This window comes from Rhinatrema bivittatum, chromosome 5, assembly GCF_901001135.1.
Source record: "Rhinatrema bivittatum chromosome 5, aRhiBiv1.1, whole genome shotgun sequence".
Taxonomy (NCBI): Eukaryota; Metazoa; Chordata; class Amphibia; order Gymnophiona; family Rhinatrematidae; genus Rhinatrema; species Rhinatrema bivittatum.
Window position 1 is genome coordinate 79201957 of NC_042619.1, and position 24992 is coordinate 79226948.

The 24992-nt window shown below is 43.4% G+C and overlaps 1 protein-coding gene across 1 annotated transcript in view; it reads left to right on the forward strand.

The window, feature by feature from the left end:
- Positions 1-24992, forward strand: part of RNF17 (ring finger protein 17) — a 1084608-nt gene that overhangs the window by 781278 nt on the left and 278338 nt on the right. Inside the window, exons 27-28 of the mRNA XM_029603155.1 lie at positions 12039-12158; positions 20333-20413. Coding sequence (XP_029459015.1) covers positions 12039-12158; positions 20333-20413 — 201 coding nt within the window. The remainder of the gene's footprint in view (positions 1-12038; positions 12159-20332; positions 20414-24992) is intronic.

The window sequence follows — 24992 nt, forward strand, 5'->3', positions numbered from 1 at the left end:
TGGTTGTCCACGTATGCAGGTGGAAGAACATTTGTATAAAGATGGCACTTTAGAAACATTTCATCACTCCATCCAGGAATTAAATCGGAATCATCTTTGGTCTGATTTAAGAGATTTTAAATCAGTTGCTTACATACTGTAGGAGAGTGATTACTTGACGACAAACTTTCATTGAATTGGAAGAAGAAGAAAAAGGCTTTATTGTCGAGGCTACAGATTTAGAGGTTGGGGATTTTATCCATATGTGGGACCTGGTATTACTCTTAATACAGGAAGTAAAACATCTAGAGATATTATTGGACTGTACTTTGTTCATGAAAGGCACATGTTAAACCTGTAGCTAAACCATCCTCCTCTAAATTAAGATTGTTCTTCAGATTAAAACTGTTTTTACCCTCAAAGAATTTTGGGCCATTTATGTAGGCTTTCATTCTAATAGAGATCAATTATTGTAACTCAGTGTATTTTAACCTACTTAATTCAGTTATTACAGATTATTCAAAACACTGCAGCTTTTATTTTTGGAAGTGGGAAATGGGATCATATTTCTCTGGTTCTCTTGAAATTACATAGTTTGCTTATTGCTTAGTTTAACAAATTTAAAGTGATTTGTGCTTACCATTAAGGTGCTTAGAGGGGATTCTGCAGCTTCTCCATGGACAAGCAGAAACAAGAGCCACGCAAATGGTAATGTCTTCTGATGGCACCATGATGCAAAACATGCTCTCTTAAAACTGAGAAGTACAAATTCTTTTTTGAGCATGCCAAGGGAGTTCCCACACTACTGCTCCATGTGCTTCCCTTCAGTTCATTTTTATATGCTCTACCTACTATCGGATGTTCTAATGTTTTTATTTACTGTTACAGTATTTAGCTAATAGTGCATCTTTTCGTGTCTCTTTTGTTCATTTTCTTTTTCATGCCTTACCTTTTTTCCCTCATTTATTTTTCAGTACAAAAACATATTTTTTCCCACACTTCAATATGGTGGAGAAATCTTCCAAAGTGAATAAGAAACTATTTAAACTGTAGTCTAAATGTAAGTACAGAATTGTGAGCCAAGATCTCCATAATCTTTCTTCAGTGCATGAGTCCCCAACCATAATATGCTGTTCTTGCAGCAGAATGTCTCCATGGGCCCATTTCTTCAGAGACATGAAATTGGAATTGCACTGAGCTTTTAACTTAACCCTCTGCAACCATTTTCAAGACTTCTGTTTTTTTCTACCACAATGGTCTCGTATCACTTAGGTACCATGGATAATCATGGGTTATGGCCTAAATTTTCAATCTGCCCAATTTACAAAACAAAATTTAATTCTCTGCTCAAACTCTTCCATATTCACATTATTCTGTGAACCATTTGAGGTATACTAGCTTATGCAGTAGAAACAGTCCTGGTTTCAGAGAGAAGGCTGGGATTCTACTTGAGGTATGTCCTCATCCAGAAGAAAATCAGGTCTTCTCCCCACACTAGACCTCTGAGATTTAAAAAAGTATCTAAAACAAAAAAAAATGTAAAATGAATTCCATAGAATCTGTCTCCCCAGTCTCGAGATTGGCTGATAACCTAAGACTTCAAGGATGCTTCCATGCATATACAGAACCACACGTTGCATATAAGGTTCTCTCTGCAAGGTCAGCATTTTCAGTACAAAGTCCTCACTTTTGGTCTTGCAGCAGCCCCCAGTTTTTCATCAACTGCTAGACAGTTTTTGCTGCCCATTTCAGGAAAAACAATGTGCTAATCTTTTGTTTCTTGGACTATTGGTTAATATCAAGCACATCTTTTAAAGATTCCAAGCACATGTCCTTTGTGGTACAAAGATTGCAGACACTAGGTTTTGTACTGAATTTCAGAAAGCCTCACATGACCCCCAGCTCATCAACTGGACTTCATATGAGCCTACCAGAATACAGAGGATGGAAAAGCATTTCTTCCAGTCCAAAGGAGGAATACCTTAGTAGTGCACGTTCATACTGTGCAACTGTCAGTTACAGACAGATTTTTTTTTTAATAAGATGTTAGGCCATGTTGCCCAATAGCAACTCAAATTTTGTTGGAACCAGCATCTAAATCTGCTGTCACAAAAAGTCAATATCAAACATCTGGTTTGGTCCTTACAATGATGGACAATATCCCCTAATCATCTACATAAAACAAGGAGGAGACTTCTCTGTATCATCATTCAACCACAAGCTACCTCTTTACTGCTCTAAGAGACTGACGCATGATTCCTTAATCTCAGATATGTTCTCCATTCTTTGGAACAAGGAATTCATGTTTCCCTGTACTTACCAGGATCAGTCCAGACAGCTGGGTTATGCCTCCCCTCCAGCAGATGGAGTCAGAGAGAAAACTGAAAGCACCCCCTAGATATACTAGTGTGCCACCTGCGATCCCTCAGTATATTCTCTGACTCCAGCAGATTGAGAGGCATAACCCTGCGGTCCTGCCCTGGTCAGTGTGTTCGTACTGGGGGAAAAGAAAAACAAAACATTTTATTAGGGGGACAGATCATTTGGTTTTCTTCTCTCTGTCCTGTCTGTGGTGTGTTGTTTGGTTGTGCGCAGCGCGGTTTGGGCTCAGTGTGGGGCAGGCACATAGGGACCTACCCTATGAACGTTCCCGGACTAGACGGTCCTTGAGGCTGGGGGAGAGCTTACCGGTGGGCCGGTCACCCTCCTCCCCCAATTCCAGGGGTCCCAACCCTGAAGGGGGTTTAAAAAAAAAAAAGGAACTTTTGATTTTAGACACTACAGCCCTGTTGGTAACAGGCAGTGGGCTTGTTCCTTCCACCCCGGCCTGCCAGAGCCTCTGCGGACCCCGGAGAGGGTGGCTTCGTCACCCGGCGCACTGGGCTGGTGAGGGGTTAGCACTCACCTCGGTTTTGGCGCCTTTTTTTCTTCAGGGCTCCATTTTCTGCCCGTGATGCCGCGATCTTCGGCCTGTGTGGCCTGTGCGGGAGCGGGGGCGCGACTCTCCAGGGAGGGCCTCTGTCCCCGATGTCTCCCCGGGGACGAGGGACCCTCCCGGGGGCCGAGCGCTGCCCGCAGAGATCTTTCCCTGCCTCCTTCGCCGTGGCATCGCGGCGCTGCTAGCAGCCGCTCTTCTGCCCCTCCTCCATCGGGGAGGAGTGCGGCGGCCATCTCGGCCACGCGGCAGGCAGACTCGGAGGCATCGGAGGAGGAAACCTCCCCTCCCCGGGCGAGCGAAATCTGCGGTCCCCGGCCGATTTGGGAAGCCCCCCGCCCCCCTCCTCCTTCAGGGGCCGTGGCCAGGAATTTAAAGCGATCGGTGCCTTTTTCTTCTGATTTTGTGCTCCTGATGCACAAGGCGTTCTTACAGGCTGAATCTGGTTGGGAAGCAGAGGTCCCTTCTCCCCCCAAGATCCCTAAACCTTCCTTGCCCCAGGGGAATCCGTCAGGCGTGGGGTCCTCCGGGGCCAGTGTCTCCCGCCCGCGGGGGGGGGCTGAGGGCGCAGGGGACGCGGAACCGGTTCTGAGTCCCCAGGAGCCTTCGGATTTGCTGGCAGCGGACGAACAGCTGTCCGTGGAGGGGGATGACCCCCAGGTGCTGCGCCTATTTGGCAAAGAGGAGTTAAGCTCTCTTATCCTCCATGTCTTGCAAGAGCTTGAGCTGACGGCGCCCCCTCAGGACGCTGATACTTCTACAGGGGATATCGCCATGGCGGGGATTCGGGCCCCTCCTCAGACCTTCCCATTCCATCACAAGGTGTTACAGATCGTTTCCAAGGAGTGGGAGCTACCAGAGTCTTCTCTGAGGGTCACTCGAGCTATGGAAAAGCTATATCCCTTGCCTAAGGATGCCTTGGAACTCCTAAAGACACCGGCGGTGGATTCGGCTGTCACGGCGGTGGTTAAACATACGACTATCCCTGTTACGGGTGGGATAGCTTTGAAAGATCTCCAGGACCGTAAGCTGGAGATCTTACTGAAGCGTATTTTTGAGGTGGCGGCCCTAGGTGTCCGGGCAGCAGCGTGCAGCAGCCTCGTGCAGAGGGCCAACCTGCGATGGGTCCAGCAGTTGCTGACTACGCAGGAGCTTCCTAAGGGTGAGGCTGAGCAGGCAAATTGTGTGGAGGCTGCGGTCGCTTATACCGCGGATGCTTTATATGATTTGTTGCGTACTTCGGCTCGCATCATGTCATCGGCTGTTTCGGCTCGGAGGTTGCTCTGGCTCCGTCGTTGGTCGGCGGATGCCACCTCTAAGGCAAGATTAGGCTCCTTTCCCTTTAAGGGCAAGTTGCTTTTTGGAGAGGAGCTGGATCAGCTTATTAAGGACCTGGGCGACAACAAGGTATATAAATTGCCGGAGGATAAGCCTCGTCAATCACGGGCGTTTGGGAATGCTAGGGCTCGTTTTCGGGGTCAACGGCGTTTCCGTGCGGGACAAGGTGGTACCTTTCCCCAGAGACAGCAGGCCACGAGAACCCAGCCCTGGTCTCCTTCCTTTCGGGGCAGGAGGCCTCAACGTGGAGGCTCCTCACAAAGTTTCGCTGCCATTAAGCCCGCGTAATGAAGGTGCGCAGGCCCATTCCTCCGTTCCCGTTATCGGAGGTCGGCTGTCCCGGTTTTGGGAGGAATGGGTCAAAATAACTTCGGATCAATGGGTCCTCGACGTGGTCCGGTACGGCTACGAGTTGGATTTTGCACGTCCCCTCCGGGATCTCTTTCTGGTGTCGCCGTGCGGTCCGATAGAAAAGAGGCTGGCTATAGCTCAAACGCTCGATCACTTACAGGCTCTGGGGGCGGTGATCCCGGTCCCGCCAGACCAGCTTCGGACGGGTCGGTATTCCATTTATTTTCTGGTTCCCAAAAAGGAGGGTACCTTCCGACCGATCCTGGATCTCAAAGGCGTGAACAAGGCCTTGCGAGTGCCTCGCTTTCGGATGGAGACTCTACGGTCTGTTATTGCGGCCGTCCACAAGGGAGAATATTTGGCTTCTTTGGACTTGACGGAGGCTTATCTCCACATTGGTATCCGAGAGCGTCATCAAAGGTTCCTACGCTTCATGGTGCTAGGGTCCCACTATCAGTTTTGTGCCCTCCCTTTCGGTCTGGCCACCGCGCCGCGAGTGTTCACCAAGGTGCTCGTCGTGGTCGCGGCTTCTCTTCGTCGGCAGGGAGTACTCGTGCACCCTTACCTCGACGATTGGCTCATCCGGGCGAAGTCGCATGCGGCTTGCAAACGGGCAGTTTCCCTGGTAGTGCGTCAACTTCAGTCGTTGGGTTGGGTAGTCAACTTCGCGAAGAGCAGACTCGAGCCGACCCAACAACTGGAGTTTTTGGGCGCGCGATTCGATACCTTGGTGGGCAAGGTTTTTCTTCCTCATCAGCGCATGCTCAATCTCATGACACTGGTACGGCGCCTGCTGGCTCTCACGACTCCCACGGTGCGGGATCATTTACAGCTCATTGGGCATATGGTATCTACTATGGAGATGGTGCAATGGGCTTTTGCGCATATGCGGCCCTTACAGAGATCTCTGCTATCTCGTTGGGATCCCAGATCAGAGGATTTTGGTCTGGAGCTCCCTATACTGGAGGAGGCCCGATCCAGTCTCGCCTGGTGGCTCAATCCGGACAACCTGCTCCAAGGAGTGACCCTGGAACCCCCATCTTGGACGGTGGTGACAACGGATGCCAGTCTTTCCGGCTGGGGGGCGGTCTGCCAATCCCGAGCTGTTCAGGGCACCTGGACGGCGCGCCAGTCCACTTGGTCCATCAACCGCTTGGAAACCAGGGCGGTACGTCTGGCCTTGAGTTGCCTACTTCCCATGGTAAGCGGCCGGTCGGTACGGATTCTGTCGGACAACGCGACCACAGTGGCGTACATAAATCGACAAGGAGGCACGAAAAGTCGTGCGGTGGCGACAGAGGCCGCGTTGTTGATGGCCTGGGCGGAACGCCACGTGTCGCGGCTAGCGGCCTCCCACATTGCCGGCGTGGACAACGTTCAGGCGGACTACCTCAGTCGACGACATCTGGATCCCGGAGAATGGGAGCTTTCCCCGGAGGCGATGGGTCTCATCACTCGGCGGTGGGGGACTCCACACTTGGATCTCATGGCGAATCGGATAAATGCGAAGGCGGCGCGTTTCTTCAGTCGAAGAAGAGAGCACGCGTCGGAGGGGGTGGATGCGCTGGTACTTCCGTGGCCCCGTCGCATTCTTCTGTACGTGTTTCCACCGTGGCCCCTGGTGGGGAAGGTGTTACGATGCATAGAGTCCCATCAAGGTCCGGTGATTCTCGTGGCTCCGGAATGGCCGTGTCGGCCGTGGTTCGCGGATCTCGTCAACCTGGCGGTGGACGGCCCTCTACGGTTAGGTCATCTTCCCAATCTCCTGCGTCAGGGTCCGGTAGTTTTCGAACTGGCGGATCGCTTTTGTCTGGCGGCTTGGCTTATGAGCGGAAGCAGTTGAGGAAGAGAGGTTATTCGGATGCGGTGGTGTCTACCCTGCTTCGAGCGCGTCGGTCTTCTACTACGCTCGCTTATGCTAGGGTTTGGAAGGTTTTCCATGACTGGTGCGCTGGTTTGGGTATTGCGCCTAAGCGTTCGACCGTTCCTCAGATCCTCATGTTCTTACAGGGGGGCCTGTCGAAGGGTTTGGCGTATAATTCGCTTCGCGTTCAGGTGGCGGCTCTGGGATGCTTGAGAGGTCAGCTGGAAGGGTCCTCCCTTGCGTGTCACCCAGATGTCGCTCGGTTCTTGCGAGGAGTTAGGAACTTGCGTCCTCCTCTTAGGCTTCCCTGTCCTTCCTGGAACTTGAATTTGGTACTCCGTGGTTTGTGTGCGGCTCCGTTTGAGCCTATTCATTCGGCTTCGTTGAAGGATCTGACCCTCAAGGCGGTTTTTCTTGTGGCTATCTCCTCGGCTCGGAGGGTGTCGGAGCTTCAGGCCGTCCTTTCTTCCTAAGGTGGTCTCGGCGTTTCATGTCAACCAGATGGTTGAGCTACCCTCCTTTTCGGCGGAGGACTTGCGGTCTCCCCAAGGTAAGGACTTGCGGCGCCTGGACGTCCGGCGAATTCTCCTGCGCTATTTGGAGGTTACTAATGATTTTCGAAAGTCGGATCATCTCTTCGTGTTGTGGAATGGGCCCAAGAAGGGTCTTCAGGCATCTAAGGCTACGATTGCCCGATGGTTGAAGGGGGCCATTGCATCCACCTACATTGGCTGCGGTAAGCCTGTTCCGGATGGGCTTAAGGCTCATTCGTTGCGTGCTCAGGCGACTTCGTGGGCTGAGAATCGTTTGGTCTCTTCCCAGGAGATATGTAGGGCGGCCACTTGGAAATCTTGGCATACGTTTGCCAGGCACTATCGCCTGGATGTCAGGGGTCCATCCTCACAGTCGTTTGGTAGCAGCGTGATTCGAGCGGGACTCTCAGGGTCCCACCCCAGTTGAGGCGGCTTGGGTACATCCCAGCTGTCTGGACTGATCCTGGTACGTACAGGGAAAGGAAAATTAGGTTCTTACCTTTGCTAATTTTCGTTCCTGTAGTACCATGGATCAGTCCAGACGCCCGCCCACGGTGTTCTGGGAGTCCGCTCGTGTTCTTATATTTCCAGGTGGTTTTCCACACCAAAGAAGGAAGTGTTTGTTCTTCACTGTATGGTTGTCAGTGTTTTCTGTTGATGTTGCAACCTGCTGTTCTGTTTGTTTGTCTGTGTTCATGGAGGTTACTATTTGATCTGACCTCGAGTTTGCACTACAATCCGTTCAGTTATGGAAATTTATTGGGGGTGGCATTTGCGATGGTTAGTTTCGTACTTCTGCTTTGATATCGCATATACTGAGGGGATCGCAGGTGGCACACTAGTATATCTAGGGGGTGCTTTCAGTTTTCTCTCTGACTCCATCTGCTGGAGGGGAGGCATAACCCAGCTGTCTGGACTGATCCATGGTACTACAGGAACGAAAATTAGCAAAGGTAAGAACCTAATTTTCCTATATATTCCCTACAATTCCTCTAATATCAAGGACAAAACTTAAAATAAAAGGACAAAGCCAGAATTATACTCATAACCCCCTATTGCCACTCCAAATCTAGGTTTCCTTGGTTGCAAAAACTATTCATAGCATATAATAAATGCTTGCAAGGTCTGACTATTTCTCACGAGCCCATAGTAGCTAAATTCATCAAAGGATTATATTTACAATCTACAGTCAAGGTCCCTCCCTAGTGGGACCTTAATGTGGATTACATTAAATTCATTAAATCTCCATTTGAGCCTTGAGAAACTGTGGGCATTAAATTCCTCACTTGCAATCCCTTGTGTTTTTATAGCAATCATATTAGTTTGTAAAGTGAAAGAACATTGAGCTTTAGTAGTATAACCACTGTATGTGCAAACTTTTTAAGACTCATTTCTCTACCCATCTGCCAGCCTGAGATTCATAACCTCTCCCTCCTCATGTCTTCCCTATTCCACTGGTCCCTTCACGCCCTTTCCTTCCCGCCTTCTCATAGCAACATATATCAGACGACCTAATCTAAGTACCACTGCTCATCACTGCCTATGCTGCTCCATCATAGTTGTTAATTGTTATTTGTCTCTAGATGACATGTTTTATATTATTTTATTTTATTCTATTACAACTAATTGTTATTAGAATTGCTTACTTATAATTACTTATAATCTTACTCATATTCACCTGTTATTTAATGTTTTTTTGACGACTTGTTCTATGTAACGCCACAACTGCGATTGTTCTGTTTTATTGGAAACCGATATGATTTGATATTTTTATCAAGAATGTCGGTATAAAAAAATTCTAAATAAATAAATAAGAGTAGTATTGAGAATTCATCCAGGGTTTTAGCCTAAGGCAGTTTCTCAGTTTCTTTTAAATCAGTCAAGTACTTTAAATCTTTTTTCCCAAGATGTCATGACAAGCTAGATAAGCAATCTCTTCATACTATAGACCAGTGGTTCTCAAGCTTTTTTCTGTCTGGACACACCTGACAGATGGTTCTCATATGCATGACACACTGACCCATGATAGTCACGGGGCTAGATGTAAAAGTACAGTTTGCATCCATGGGAACCCCCTGACCCAAAATAATGGATGTAAAGCAGAATTATGACATTCCCCATACAACTCACCCTACAAAAAATATGTTCTGGTTCTGATGTCATCTCAGTAACAGCAACTCAGCTCCTTCTACTTCCAGGCTCAATAGCCCTACTTATGAAAAGACAGCAGTTTACCACCAATGCATGTCCTCTTGAGAAAACACAACAAATAAGACTGATACAAACGCTTACATGCTAGTAAAATATCTCATCTCTGTAACAGACACAGAACCAGCTAACATACTCCCAGGATCTGTAGTAATGCACATAAACTAATCCGCACACAGTTACACCTGTATTATGGAATACACTCAAACAGGAGCAACCCTATCCATGAAAAGTCAACACTACAAATATTAAATCAGGCCCTAAAAACCAATACACCTCTTATTAGGAAAACAGAACTAGCAAGCAGCTATAGATCCCCACACAGAAATAATTGTAAAACTATACTAATAAGCAGAATAAATGTTTCAAAACAGCTATGAACAGAATAACATCCAACAATTAAAAACTCTTAAAAACTATTAAACATTCTCCAAACACCAATAAAATATTTGAAAAAAAAGCAGACATCACATAATATTAAATAATTAAAATGGCAGTCAATCAAGAAAAATAACCTTAAAAAGCCACCTTTACTTACCTCCTCCAGCAGCAATCCTACTCCCCTTCCATGCAGGCCATGGCACACACCAGAAGCAGCAGTAGAAGCTAAGCTCTATACTCATGGTCCTCTTCCTTAGTGCCCATGTCTCTCTCACACCATACCAGTCATGCCCCCATGACCAGTTTCTGTCTCTCACACACCAATCATCTCCCAGTTTTTGACACACACACACAAACCAGTCACCTTCCTGAACAGTTTCTTTCATGCCATACGCACACACACAGGCTTCCCACTCTCGTGTTCTACTTACATATTTGGGCTTCTCACTCTCATAGTCACTTTCTCTGTCTCACACATACACTCACCAGTCTCTTACTCCCATGCTTGTTCTTTCCACATGCACAGGCTTCTCATTCCTATAATCACTTTATTTCTCTCTCTCTCACACACTCACACACACACACACACTTCCCACTCCCATGCTGTGTCTCACACACACCCAGGTTTCTCACTCCCATAATCTCTTTCTCTGTTACACACACACACACATCAGTCACCTCCCTGACTAATGTCTCTCACACTCACATACACATCAGTCATCTCCCTGAGCAGTCACTTTCATTGTCTCTCACCTATACACACACATCAGCTCTCTGACCAGTTTCTCTCAATCACACACATGCTCTCAATCACACACAAGCTGGCTGGCTGCTTCTCTCTCGCACTTCCTATCCCCCCCCCCCCCCCGCCCCACCGAGCACAAATGGTTGCTGCAGCAGCCTCCTCCTCCAGCCCCCGCAGGCCAAGAAAGAAGAATCCCATCAGCCGCGGGCTGTTTCCTTTCCCATGGAAAAGGTTTGAAGTACATGCATCATTAAAACCTTTCAGGTATCTGAAGGTCTGTTTAAGCTTTCATAAGCATGTTAAGGCTTTCCTTTTTAAATAGGCTTTTTAAGGTATTTAATTTGAGATGTATGATTAGGATATAGAGTACAAGCTTATGTGCACCTTTTTCTTGGCTTTTTCTGATATCTTACTGTTTAAATTATATTTGGTTTTGTTGGTTTGGTGTCTGTCCATTTTATGGTGTTTGTTATATGTTTTGTACTTTTAAATCTGCTAGGTGTATTGTACTCTTATAATTTTTATTGTACTCTGCTATGAGCTAATTTGATGGATTGGTGAACAAACTTGTTTTTTTAATTGGTGGGGGGGCAAATATTTTTTTCCAGTGGCTTCAAAAGTTTACATCTTTAATGATATTGTCACCAGTCATAGTGGAACCTTTTTCATAATCTTCCTTAAATGGGAGAATTATTACTGTTAGAGCTTATAGTTTCACACCTTTCTTCTTATTGAAGGAATTATGGGTAAAAGTGACAAGCGAGTCACATAAGTTTTACATCAGTGGAAAAACGCTTGTTTGCCTAGGTACACCTGAAGGAAGAATGCATTACGCTTTAACTGTTTTATTATTTTAAAAAATGCTATAGTTTCCTTGCCGTTGATGTTACAAACTTTTAGTTTTCATTCTTATATGGTGCCCTATGGTAGTAATAGACACATTTAGTAGTTTTGCTGTACATAAAATGAGAAGTAGGGATAGGTTTGAGAGAGAATTGAGGATCCATGTTTCAGGATAAGCAAGACATTCTTAAAGGGTTAACACCTGCCTTGATGATACTGCCTTTACCTGTTCAGTTTAATCTATGTAACTTTTTAATTCTAATATGACTTAATGTTGGACTCTGCTCCCCTCCTTTCTTTCCACACATCCCCACCTTTCTGTGATCACAGATTTAGAATGTGTACTATTTCAAAATAATGGCCAGCGTGATTTCTCTTGAAAGATTCCATTAATGTGTTAAAAATAATAATTGTGTTAAGTTACACATTTTGGTCTACATCTGGTAAATCTTTCACTGACTGTCACTGTTCACTTTGTACACACTTTTTTGTTGTGCAAAGGTTTGAACCTCTTTCATTTGCTTTTTGTTTGAAATACTAATCCTGATTTGGATTGTAGTTAAGGCCAGAGTCTTTCATAAGTGTCAACACTTTGAGAAGTCATAGCACTAGAATTTGTGGTCAGATATTAAAATGATGAGCCTCACAATGGATTAAGAAAAGTTCTGTGCTTGGAAGTCTTGCCCTTTCCTTCTCTTCATTTAAATAGACTTTTTGCATTATTCAAGTAAAGTATATATTTGTATTCACGTAAAGTAATAAAGAATAAAGCAATGTGAAAAATCTAGTCTGTGGAGCATAATCCAATTTTATTAAGATTTGTTGGAATGTCAGATTATGTTAATACATTTACTGTTATAGGTGCAGTATTTAGATCATGGATATATTGAGAAGATCCCTCACTGTCATCTCTATCCAACTGTCTTGCAAGCTGATGTACCTCAGTTTTGTGTGCCATGTCAATTACATAAGACACTGCCAGTGAGTATTTGTAGTAAACATAGTAGTTATTAATCTTTAATGTTTTTTTAAATGGCTTAAATGATTTCATATGTGGCTTGCTATCATCTATTCAGTTTTTTCATTCCCATGAGACATATCTTAGAGCAAACTTATTCATGAAAATAGAAATATTTATAATGCCGATCAGCAGAAGTTGGAAAAAAAATATAGCAGATAAAATTGCAATGTCCATTCTCTTCCCATTTCCTTTATCTGCAATGCCATACACCAGTTTTGATGTCTAGTTATACTCTTGCTTTTCTACCACCAAGGTTTCCCTGCACTTACCACTCCCATTTGGGAAGCTGTTCTATGCATTTCACACCCTTTATATGGGGAAAAAAAACCTTCTTGTCACTGTCTCATATGGTCACCTGTTCAAGGCACAGAAAAGAAAAAAGGTTCCAATGGTACCATTGACTTCTAAGAGTCACTGTGTAGAATCCTTCATGCTGAAGGCAGCATCTTAGCCAGCGCAGAAGGTTTGGCATAGAAACCATTCAAGCTTTCCACCTTGCTGATAATTTTCTTATGTCGGCACCAAATATATAGCACAAAAGTTATTGAAGCATTCTACTACACAGGAGTCAGCAGAGAAGAAAACAAGGCTGACAGTTCTCAGCACCAGTTATTAAAAGAAAATCCAGAGTACACCTCTTTGTCCTATACACTCTCCAACAGTGCTTGGCTCAGAGTCAGATACTTTATCTGTCTCTCATTTACAGTCAGGGACTTCCATTTGTTCAAAAAAAGTGGATGGATTTACTGTTCACACCCCCACTGTCTGTGCAAACAATCTATTTGGGAGAGGCTTCATTGGAGTTGCAGTCTAATTCAACAATTTTCTCAAAGGCTTTACTTAATGCTTCCTTATTTAGTGTTCAGGCAAACAGAAGCAAGACAGACCAGTCGCCTTAGCTTGAAGATATTTATTGGCACATATATTTAAACAGAGCCCAACTCGTTGAGTTTCGCACAGCAGCTTCATCAGCGGCTTGTTTTTTTTTTAGAAAATATTGTAACTTTTTTTTAAAAATCGGTATGAATTAATTTTCCTAGATGCACTTTCTGATCTTTTTTATTAGGTAGGTATCCAGCAAGATTCAACTCCACCATATGGTGGAGATACTTTCTGTTGTGCAAAATCTTTTGAATGGCAGAGTTGAAAAAAGCACAGTATTTGGAGTTGAACCTTGCCGGAAACCTATCTAATAACAAAGATCAGAAATTGCATCTAGCAAAATTGACTCGTACTGATTTTTTTTTAAAAAAAGGTACAGCATTTTATAAAACAAGCCCCTGTCACAGCTGCTATACAAAACTCGGCCAGAGTTTGGCTCTGTTTAAATATGTGCCAATAAATATCTTCAAGCTAAGACGACTGGTCTATCTTGCTTCTGTGTGCCTTCTGGCTTCGAAAGACAGTCTGCTTTGTGGGGCCAGCCCTTATTTAATGTTTATACAGTATTTTTCAGCTCTGTATCATCTTTTGAACTTCCTTCAATTATCTCTTTACAAGAATCTGTTGAACTATCTTCTGATCCATCCCTAGAACCAACAAGAAGTATCATGCCTCTGGATGATGTTATATCCACAATTCATTCAAAAGATGGAAGAGGAACAACCTATATCAGAGCATTTTACCAGAGTCTTAAAAGTTCCTGCAATCACCTAAATAGTCTATAGCCATACCGATTTGCAAAACTCTGCAAGACTTACATTGAATTTCAGCACACCAATTTCAAATGTTGCAATATTAATAACCATACTTTACAAAACATAAGGGAGATATCCTAGTTTCCTTCTGACAAAATCACACAGCAAATAAATGTTGCTGAGGACTGCATGAAACATCTGAGTCAGTCTGACACTTTTTTTGGATACATCCATCAAGGTCCATCAGCTAAAGAAAAAGATTAAGAAGACAGTGGCTGAAGGTTTTGGGACTATGCAAGGATGCACATGACGACTTGCTCAGGGGTGGAGCAATTCCAGTCTTCGAGGCCTGCAAACCAGTTGTGTTTTCAGGATATCCCTAAGGAATATGCATGAAATAGATTTGCAAACAACTGAGGTAGAGTGCATGCAAATCTCTCTCATGCATATTCATTAGGGATATCTTGTAAACCAGTCCCTCAAGGACCGGAATTGCCCATCTTTGGTCTAGCTGATGCTCTGTGTTCAGTCAAAAGCTTATTTGGAGTAAAGTAAATGAAGCAATGAATGTGATAAAGCATTGCACAGCTTACAAACTCTAGAAATAGTCCCTATGAAATAATCTTCCATTGACATTGAGAGAAGAAATGGACGTACTGCAATTCAGGAAAAAGCTAAAAACCTCACTAATTGGTCATGCTTTTGAGTGGTGAATTAACAATTTATATTTGAGTGTGCTGAATGTAATTATGTAATTGACTGTATTATGATTGAAATAACAACATAAGAACATGCCGTACTGGATCAGACCATCAAGCCCAGCATCCTGTTCCCAACAGTGGCCAATCCAGGCCATAAGAACCTGGCAAGTACCCAAAAACTATATTCCATGTTACAGTTGCTAGTAATAGCAGTGGCTATTTTCTAAGTCAACTTAATAGCAGGTAATGGACTTCTCCTCCAAGAACTTATCCAATCCTTTTTTAAACACAGCTACACTAACTTCACTAACCACATCCTCTGGCAACAGATTCCAGAGTTTAATTGTGCGTTGAGTGAAAAAGAACTTTCTCAGATTAGTTTTAAATGTGCCACATGCTAACTTCAAGGAGTGCTCCCTAGTCTTTCTATTATCTGAAAGAGTAAATAACTGATTCACATTAACCCGTTCTAGACCTCTCATGATTTTAAAAATCTCTATCATATCCCCCCTCAGCCATCTCTTCTCCAAGCTGAAAAGTCCTAACCTCTTTAGTCTTTCCTCATAGGGGAGCTGTTCCATTCCCTTTATCATTATGGTCGCCCTTCTCTGTACCTTCTCCATCGCAACTATATCTTTTTTGAGATGTGACGACCAGAATTATGCACAATATTCAAGGTGCGGTCTCACCATGCAGCGATACAGAGGTCTTGTGACATTTTCAGTTTTATTCACCATTCCCTTCCTAATAATTCCTAACATTCTGTTTGCTTTTTTGACTGCTGCAGCACACTGAACAGATGATTTCAATATGTTGTCCACTATGATGCCTAGATCTCTTTCTTGGGTGGGAGCTCCTAATATGGAACCTAACATTGTGTAACTATAGCATGGGTTATTTTTCCCTATATGCATCACCTTGCACTTATCCACATTAAATTTCATCTGCCATTTTGATGCCCGGTTTTCCAGTCTCAGAAGGTCTTCCTGCAATTTATCACAATCTGTTTGTGATTTAACTACTCTGAACAACTTTGTATCATCTGCAAATTTGATTACCTCACTTGTCGTATTTCTTTCCAGATCATTTATAAATATACTAGCCTTTAAGCCCGTAACAACGGGCTACATTACATTTTTTTTTCAGTCCATTTTCGAACACAGCACCCTTCTATACTTTTTCTCCCTCACTCCCCCTTCCCCTCATTCACTCCTCCCCTTCCCTCCACTCAGTCTTACTCACCCTCTGTCTCCCACTGCCTCCTTCCCCTCACTCTCACCTCCCTCCCCTTCCCTCAGTCACTCCCACCTCTCTCCCCTTCCCTCAGTCACTCCCCACTCCCTCTCCCTCATCCCTCCTCCACTCCCTTTTTCTCTGCTCCACAACTTCTTACCCTTCCACTTACTCACATCCCTGTCTCTCACCTCTCCCTCATTCTCCCTCTCCCCTCACTCTTCCCCACCCCCTACCTCCCTCCCTCCCACACACTCACCCACTCCTCAGTCCCTCCCTCCCCCTCCCTCAGTCCCTCCCCCTCCCTCCCTCTCACGCAGTCCCTCCCTCTCACTCCGTGCCTCCCTCGCTACTGGCCGCCGCTGCCGCCGCTCCTCATCACCGCCGCCGCCCCTGCTGTTTGCCGCCGCTCGCCGCCGCTCCCGTTCGCCGCCGCCCGCCACTGCCATTCGACGCCGCCATGTTTTTTTTTTTCCACTGATGCTTACCCGCACTTCGGTCCGGGCTCCCTTATAGGTATGATTGAAAAGTAAGGGTCCCAATACAGATCCCTGAGGCACTCCACTGCCCACTCCCTTCCACTGAGAAAATTGTCCATTTAATCCTTCTCTGTTGCCCGTCTTTTAGCCAGTTTGTGATCCACGAAAGAACATCGCCACCTATCCCATGACATTTTACTTTTCCTAGAAGCCTCTCATGAGGAACTTTGTCAAACGCCTTCTGAAAATCTAAATATACTACAACTACCGGTTCACCTTTATCTATATGTTTATTAACTCCTTCAAAAAAAATGAAGCAGATTTGTGAGGCAAGACTTGCCTTGGGTAAAGCCATTCTGACTGTGTTCCATTAAACCATGTCTTTTTAAATGTTCTGTGTTTTCCACTATTTTTCCTGGAACTGAAGTCAGGCTAACTGGTCTGTAGTTTCCTGGATCACCCCTGGAGCCCTTTTTAAATATTGTTGTACATTGCTTAGAAAGTTATCAGTTAAGCGATTAATAAATGATTTTTAAATAATCTCAGAGTAAAGGCCAACATGAACTGCATATAAAGCAGTATCCACTGTATGTATGTGTATATGTTTGTACAAAATGCATACATACATATATACATATTCACACACTAGATGCTAGGATTTGAGTACAATTTTTCAAAAGCTATTTATCCAGATAAATAGGCTGTCTGAAAATTACTCACCCTGTATGCAGGTAAAAGTAAGCAAGTATTTGAGGTAGATATTCAGAAGCCATTTAGATGGATAACTGAAAAATGTCCCCTGCTCACTGTCTATTGACTCCGGAATCCCATACCTCGGGATAAATTCTCTTAATAAAATCTTAGTCACCGACATGGTATCAGCTTTTACCACAGGAAAAGCCTTCTCCTCCCTGAGAAACAACAAATCATTGTTAATACATATTTATAATTCTGACACAAAAGCAACTCGATGAAATTAATCTGGATCTGTAAAAAGGTGCCTAGGGGGCACATCAAATGTGCAGGTGTGATAATCAAACCTTTGGATGCCTTGTATAAATTGCATACACTGAGAACATATTGTAGTAGCCAAAGCCTAGGTCACTGAAATCATACCCCACAAATAATGGGAAAATACATAGTGGTCAATGCTGAAGGGGCTGCATGAGAAGCCTGATATATTGTGAGTAAAACAATTGGGCAATAGAAATTTAAGGCCACTACCTTGCCATTCAGGCCAAATCACAATTTATCCTGTCCTTTAATTTTTACTGTGGCCTCTCCTTTAGTCCAGTTTTTCCAATCATCCTCATCCTGAGCTTGCCAGTGAACCAAATTGTCAAAATTAGTCTACATTTTCACTTGGCAGTGTTTACATCATCAGCTGGCATCCAGCAGTTCCAACTGTCAAGGTCGCATATTTAGCTGCTTGAGATACCAAATTGTTACCCTTGGTTACATCTAATTCCTCTTTACAATGCCTAGCACATTTAACTTCTGCCAGTTCAGAGGGAAGCTATTTTGCATCTAGCAAGTCTTTAACAAATGACCCATTTTTAACCACTTCACCAGAAGCAGTTAGGAAACTCTCATTCTCCACAAAGCACCATAATCATGAACCACCCCAAAAGTAGAGCGACAGTGTGTATAGACAGAGAGGCGCAAGTCCTTTCCTCTTAAACAGGCCCTAATAAGGGCAACCAACTCCACTGTTAGTGCTAAACGAGCATGAGTGAGGGGCCCAGCTTCCATCACTTTGGGTACAAACAGCATTTCCAAACTTCAGTGAAACCTATATAATCATGAAGAGCAGAGCCATCTACAAAATAGACTGCATCTGGTATCATTAGAATGTCATAATTACAATTAAAGTACTTCAGCATTGAATATATTATTTTTTACAACTTTAAATGTAACCTTCCATTCAGATTTGCAAAAAAATATTCTCATTTCCATTTAGCTCAATCCATGGTACTACCAACATTTTTTCTCCAAAATCTCATGCCTGTAAAACTGAGCAGACTCTTCACACACTTGATTACAGAAGTTATTGCTCTCTTACCCAGATAAGGGCTTGCCAGTTAAGCAAACCATGGTGCTGACTACATTTTCGTTTTCTGTACAGAGTTTGCAAAACATATTCCTGTCAAGATTAAAGCCCATCAGGTGAGAGCAGCATCATCTTCAGTAGCACATCTGATATACCTCAATTCAAGATATCTGGAAAACAACCATTTGGTCCTTTATACATACCAAACACTGCTGTCTCAAAAGTCTCTTGCAAAGATAATAGTTTTGGCCATGTAGTTTTAAGAAACCTATTTAAGAACTTCAGCTCTCCCTCCTTCCTATTTTTTTTTAATTGTGTTGCAATTACTCTGTATCCAGCAAAATTCAAATATTTCTTTGCAGCCCTCAGCTTGGGAGTCCCCACTTATGTGGCTAGATTCATCCTTCTTGTCCACGGAGAAAGCAGAATTGCTTACCTATAACAGTTATTCTCTGCAGATAGGACAGACCAGCAACACAATCCGACCCTCCTCTTGAGTTAAAGCTTAGTTACTGAAGGGATTGAGAAGGCTTGCATGGCAGCGACTACGCAGAAGCACCCATGCATTTCCGACTTTTAGAGCTCAGAAATATACCTATAGAGTGCTTTCTATGTTAGCACCATTGGATGTTGTCACCCTCTTGTGTTCCATGTTTATTCTACTGTCAACAAAGAACACCTAATACAGGTAAGCAGCTTTGTCGTCTCTGGCCATCAGAATGGAGTTCAGCACTCTTACAGCCATCTTGCAAGCTGCTCACTAGCACCCTCTTGCGTGTTTTTAAGAATAGGTGGTCCCGCAGACTATTCCAAATGTGAGTTCAACTTTTCATGTGAATTAAGAATGTTAGAAGATGTTCACAATTTAGTCTAGGAAGAACACGTCTAAAAACAAGAAAGGTTTGTTTCATATCTGGCAAGCAAGTAGGTTATACTGGCATCAAAGCCCACCATTTCCAGATAGATTAAAATCTATACCTTCAAATTGTGCATGGTTTGTGACAGACAGGTTCCAGGTTCCGTAGGAGCTATTTCACTTGCGCAAAGAAAGCAGATTCTTCTGCTTGAGAAATTTTTAATGCTAAAATGCCTTCACATAGTTTCAGTGAATTGGTAAGTGACTTGGTAGATGCATTTTGAAAGGAGTTTTTCAGGCTGCAGTAGGAAAATCCTGATATTACAGATTGGTTTTCCAGTTACATAGAAGTTAACAGCAGATAAAGACTGACTGCCCCATTTGGTTTACCCACTATAGAATAAAGGAGGATACATTCTAGTTGCTAGCTATTGATGCTTAACCTCTTGTAGGATGTTACTGTTTAAGTACAATTTTTTCTTTATTCTTCCAACCAGTCTGGACTGACCCTGACAAACAATTTAAAAATAGTTGCTTTGAAAGAGATTTTATGATTACCAATATCCTTTTCAGTTTTTGTAAATACAGCTGAGGAGTCACTCCTTTTTTTTTTTTGAGGGAATAGAAAGAGAAGCACAGTTCAAGAGGAGAAAATGGTGAAATCTGAGAAATCTGTCTTGTTAGTTTTAACAGGGTGAAGGCACTGTACCATACAGTCTAGAGTTTTGTAAAAACTGCCAGAGAAAATTAGCAAATAGGATTGTACACAGGCAGAAATCTCTTCAGGTCATTTCTGTTCATTTTTTTTTTTTTTTTGCATTTTATTTTGTTTACATTTGTTTTGTTACTTTATGTATAACTTCGGTTTGGTGTAAGTCATATTTATGTGTGTAAAATAATTATATGCACATAAGTTTTATGTATGAAAAATGTGCACATAGCAAATGAAATGAATATACAATCCTATTGACAAGTAGGTTAAAATTCCTCTTTCGAAGTAAAGTTGTAATATTTCAGCAGTTGAATGTGTAAAGAAAGATGAGGTGGTACTGTAACTGTTTTATGATTTGATTTTTTTATACAGCCTAGACCATACACCATAGCATAAATTAAGGAAAAAATACACTCATTCTTGCAGTTGTACCTTGTAATTTTATTTTGCATAATTTCACCTCTAGGTTGGAGACATTTGGCAACCAGATGCAGTAGAACTACTCAGAGAACTTCTTACAAAGAGATGTGTTGAAGTTAACGTGGAGGTAACATTTTATGCTCAAGAAAATTATGTAACTTTATTTGCTTTGGGTAACCACATTTTTTATAATCATTTATATTTAAATTCAAAAGTTGTTTGTTTGTTTTTTTTTATATACAGCAGATATGCAGAAAATAACACTATAATAGATCTGGGATAAGGACAGGGCAAATAAAATATTTGCTACAGGTCTTCTAACAAATCTAAAAGAGTGGCCTGCTGGTTAGAGCAGCATGCTGCTTGTGACCTTCGCCCTCTGGGGCAAAGAAATATGTAATGAACTTGAAATGTAACTTGCCTTGAGCATGGGTTCATAAAGGTGAAAATCTTTCATTTTTTTATTTTCTTAAACTCTACCATTCATTGACATGGCATTTAAGCACATCACATGAGTGGTTGGAATATGCACATTGAAAATAAATTACAGAACTCTGCTTTCATCAGACAGGTAACATTAAATAATGACTACTCACTTGTTTGTTTTCAGTAACAGAGTACACTTTCTATGCTTCATAGAAAGTACAGAGTCTATTTTTCTCTATATAATAAGAGGACTTGATTTCCCCAATTTGAGACCAGTGAAACAGTTATTCAGAATGGCTGTTAAAAGAAAAAATAGCTGAACATAGTTTGAGAAGAAACTGCACAGATGACTGAATAGTGGCAAATTGGGTGATCCTGATTATTATATTGAAGCATTTGGGGCTTCCCTATCTCACAGCTGTGAACTGCATTATCTGACTCATCATAATCACGTGGGTCACATGACTATGCACAGTGCTGAATAACTAGATTTTTCCAGAACTGTCTAGAAAAGGCAAACATCTTTCACTATCCATGCACATTAGTTCTGGTGCTGCCACAGCTCTTCCTTCACTCCAGCAAATGTGATTTTTATACAGTCGGACACATTTGTTTTTCTAACAGTCCACAAATCGAAATTGAGATTTTTCTTTTGCCCTGTTTAAGGTTTTGACACTTTTGAAGTTTTTAATTTTTTTTGTTAATCTAGTCAACTGACCCATGTATTTTTTCTTTACTACAGCTGTGCCAACAAGTCACCAGCCATATTTTCTCATCTCTTCAGACTGTATTTATGAGGAGGGAAAATTTCTTGACTTGTTGATTTTCCTCAGTGTCCAAGAAACAGGCAAGCAGCTTCAAATTCTGTCCTGAGGGGAAGCAGACTTATACCCATTACTGATTTATATGTAACTTGCTAAAAGTGTCTGAGATAAAGATCACAAAGTCTGTGACATCTGCACAAAAATGTCACACAGATCAGTTTGACCCCCAAGAAGAATAGGTTTCAGGCTTTTCTTGCCAGTGAAATAGTCTAGCTCTTTGAAGCTGCCATCAAAATCTCAATCCAAGTACAACAGAGCCACACCAATCACTGACGGGTAGGCTGTGCAGAAGAGGTTTTCAATTCTTTGGCATCTTAGTCTGACAGCAGACCCAGGTGTCAAGAGAAATCTCACTTCCCCCAGTTGACCAAGACAAGGGCTCTTAATGCTTGAGGAAGGAGCCAAAGTGTTGGCACAGAGTCTTGAACAGGAGCTTTGAAAAATGGTGCTGAGCTACAGGAGGGTACTGCACATTGAAAACAACTGTATCTGGAGGTGAGCTCTAGCTCCCAGGCTTCAAAAGCCCAAGCAGACTGTTCATAACCTTCACAATGATCTCCAGAGAGCTGTGAAGAGCATTCATGTTGCGTTCATCGGTCGCAGACGCTTGCAACCACTCTGCTTCTACCTTTCTCCTCCTCCCTCAGAAGGATGGCTGTCTCCGCTGCTAAGTGCCGAAACCTTCTGCATCTCCGAACCAGCATGGGCGTCTCCGTCCACCATGCTTCTCCTGAGGCCTCCTAGGGCACACGCGCGCACACTGCCTACACTTTTGTATACGTCATGGCGGGAATCTCGGGGGCGTCCCTACCGCATGACATCAATACCTCCGGTTATTTAAACCTCAGCTCCGCTCCAAACCAGTGAGTTAGCAAGAACTTCGGTTTTGCTACTCTGACTGCTTCTAAGCTGCTCGCTTGGATTCTTCTCCACCCTCCGGGGTATCTCACTCCAAAAGAAGCTCTGGGTACCCGTTCCTCGGGGGCCTCTCGCTTCTACCTGCCCTTCGGGGTTCAACTATCTAACCTTAAGGACACCTCCTCGGGGGGGTCCTGTCTGCTTATTTCAGGAACTCTCGGCACTCTTAGGTACTCGCTCCTCGAGGGCTTACTCTGCTCAGGGTACCCTGCACCTTGGACCTCTGGTCTTCCTCTTCATTCTACTACCGAAGGAAGTTAACAGCACTGACACTCTGTGAGTATCACTACGCTCCAACTCTTCCTACTCCACCCTTCAGGTTCACGGCTTATCCCGTGCTGTGGAACACTACCGAACCTTTGCTACATCTGGGTGAGACCATCTACTACTGAGATTGTTTGAGCTACTGTGATACCACTGATCTACAGCACTGTCCGTCCTTGGGAAAGATTCACCAGCAGTATAATAAAGTCGTCTCCTCTCAGTGTCTGCTTACTAGAGTCTAGCCTATCGTTGTGGTTCCCCACGGGGCCCCTCCCCATGGGAGGAGTCATCGCCACTTCGACCAAGAGTCCACAAATATGCCACTAACACAACAACTCGCTCCTAAGGCAGAATTAAAAAGCAGAATTGCCAACTGTTCATTTGAAACACTGGGCATGTAAAAGTCCTAACATCAAGCACTTCAATTCTTGGTGCACCTAGCAATGCTCTTGTTTGCATTTCTCAGTGTTGAATCAACTCCCGCTCTCTGAGACTATCTTGATGCTATCCACATCAAGTCAGAAAGCCTCTCCAATTTCTCAACACCACTTGATCTCAAAGACTGAAGAGCTGAGTTTTAGAATTGAAATATATAGTAAATGGCAGTAAAAAGATCAAATTGGCCCATCTAGTCTGCCTAGATGCGATTCCTCAGTTTAAGAGTAGATGACAGTATAAATTCACAGTAGCTGACACCCAATAAAATTCACCAAAGGATATTTTTTTACTCCCCTTGTCCCTGCCAATTGGTCCCCTCCCTAATCCAAGCCCATCACATCAGGTTCATTCTGTTCTGACAGTTGCTTCTCTTCCTTCTAGAGAGCATGACCTTTCATTTCCTTCTGGCTGCCAGATACTGCACCTACTTCGAATTTGCCAGATATCGACTTTATGGAACCAGTGTAAACTTTGAAGTCAATAGCCGGTAGACTCCACATCCACTGCTGTCACATGACTACACTCCTCAGTGGGGAGTATGCAAACGCTGCTAGTTATTGACAGGCACCACTTCAAGCGACCTAAGCATATTGTGTGTGTGTGTGTATGTGTGTGTATGTGTGTGTGTGTATATATATACATTATATATATATATAATGTGTGTGTAATATAAAGCGGCAGAAAAATTCTTTCAGATAGCGAAAAAGTGAAATACATTCTTGGAACAAGACTACTATTTTGTGAAGGTACCAAAAACTATCTAAAAAATCTAGAATTTGTATAAAATAATGATTGTCAATTTTATTATATGAAAAATTAAGCAAATTTAATGTCAACAGTATGCGCACAATCCTGCCAATGCCTAACAATCTGTGCTTCCAACTTACCCATGCGGACACAGCTCTTGTGCTGTATAATGTGGGTCTTCACCGGTCCTCGCGTGTGTCCTATGTTAAAAAAAAAAAAAAAAAAAGCTGCACGGGCATTTAATTAGATATATAACTTGAATAGTATTGTAGTCTGTGCAAGTCTAGAGACACTAAGGATGCTGTTTATGATCAATATGAAGAGCATCGATTTCTAGGCAATTTGAGCACACGGAGCAAACTCCACATTTGAAATGTCCTATGTCTTGATTGGTAGAATGTCAGTCAGATCAAGGAGCACAGTATGAAACAGGCGGATCTTCAGTTGGGCTGATCTAACACATTTTGATCATGTTGGTCTGTAGACAAGCACATTTAAACACTTGATTCAAATAATACTCATTGCGATTTCTAAATTTCAAGCTGAGGCTGCTCAAAGCACCTTTGAAATATCTCCCTGAACATAAAAGTTTTTTGCACTAGTATTTGGGTGGCAACATATGAGATTTCAGTCAACTTAAGGAGGGGTTTTGCCAGAAATCAAGTATATTTTCAAAGGACTGCGCGCATAAAAAATGGGGTTACGCGTGACTGAACGGGCCCGGCCATGCTCGTGACCCCCGTTACATGCAGAAGTGATAGGCCCTGAAAAATGGGAGGGGCAGGGGACATGGTCTGGGCAGAACAGTGGTTGGCAGGGACAGCAGCCATTAGCCGCTATCCCGGGGGAAGTGTGTGCCGGCAGCTGACCGCGTGCGGAAAATACTTCTCCAGAGGAGTAGTAAGTAGTAAAATAAAAAAAATTTGGGGTAGCTAGGTAAGAGGATTAGGGCATGGGAAAGGGAAAGGTCAAGGGAAGGAAGGTTAGGCAGGGGGGATAGGGAAGTTCCCTCCCAGTCCGCACCTTAATTGGAGCAGAATGGGAGGGAACTGGAAAAAAAAGGACAATTGCGTCGCTGCACATAATTTG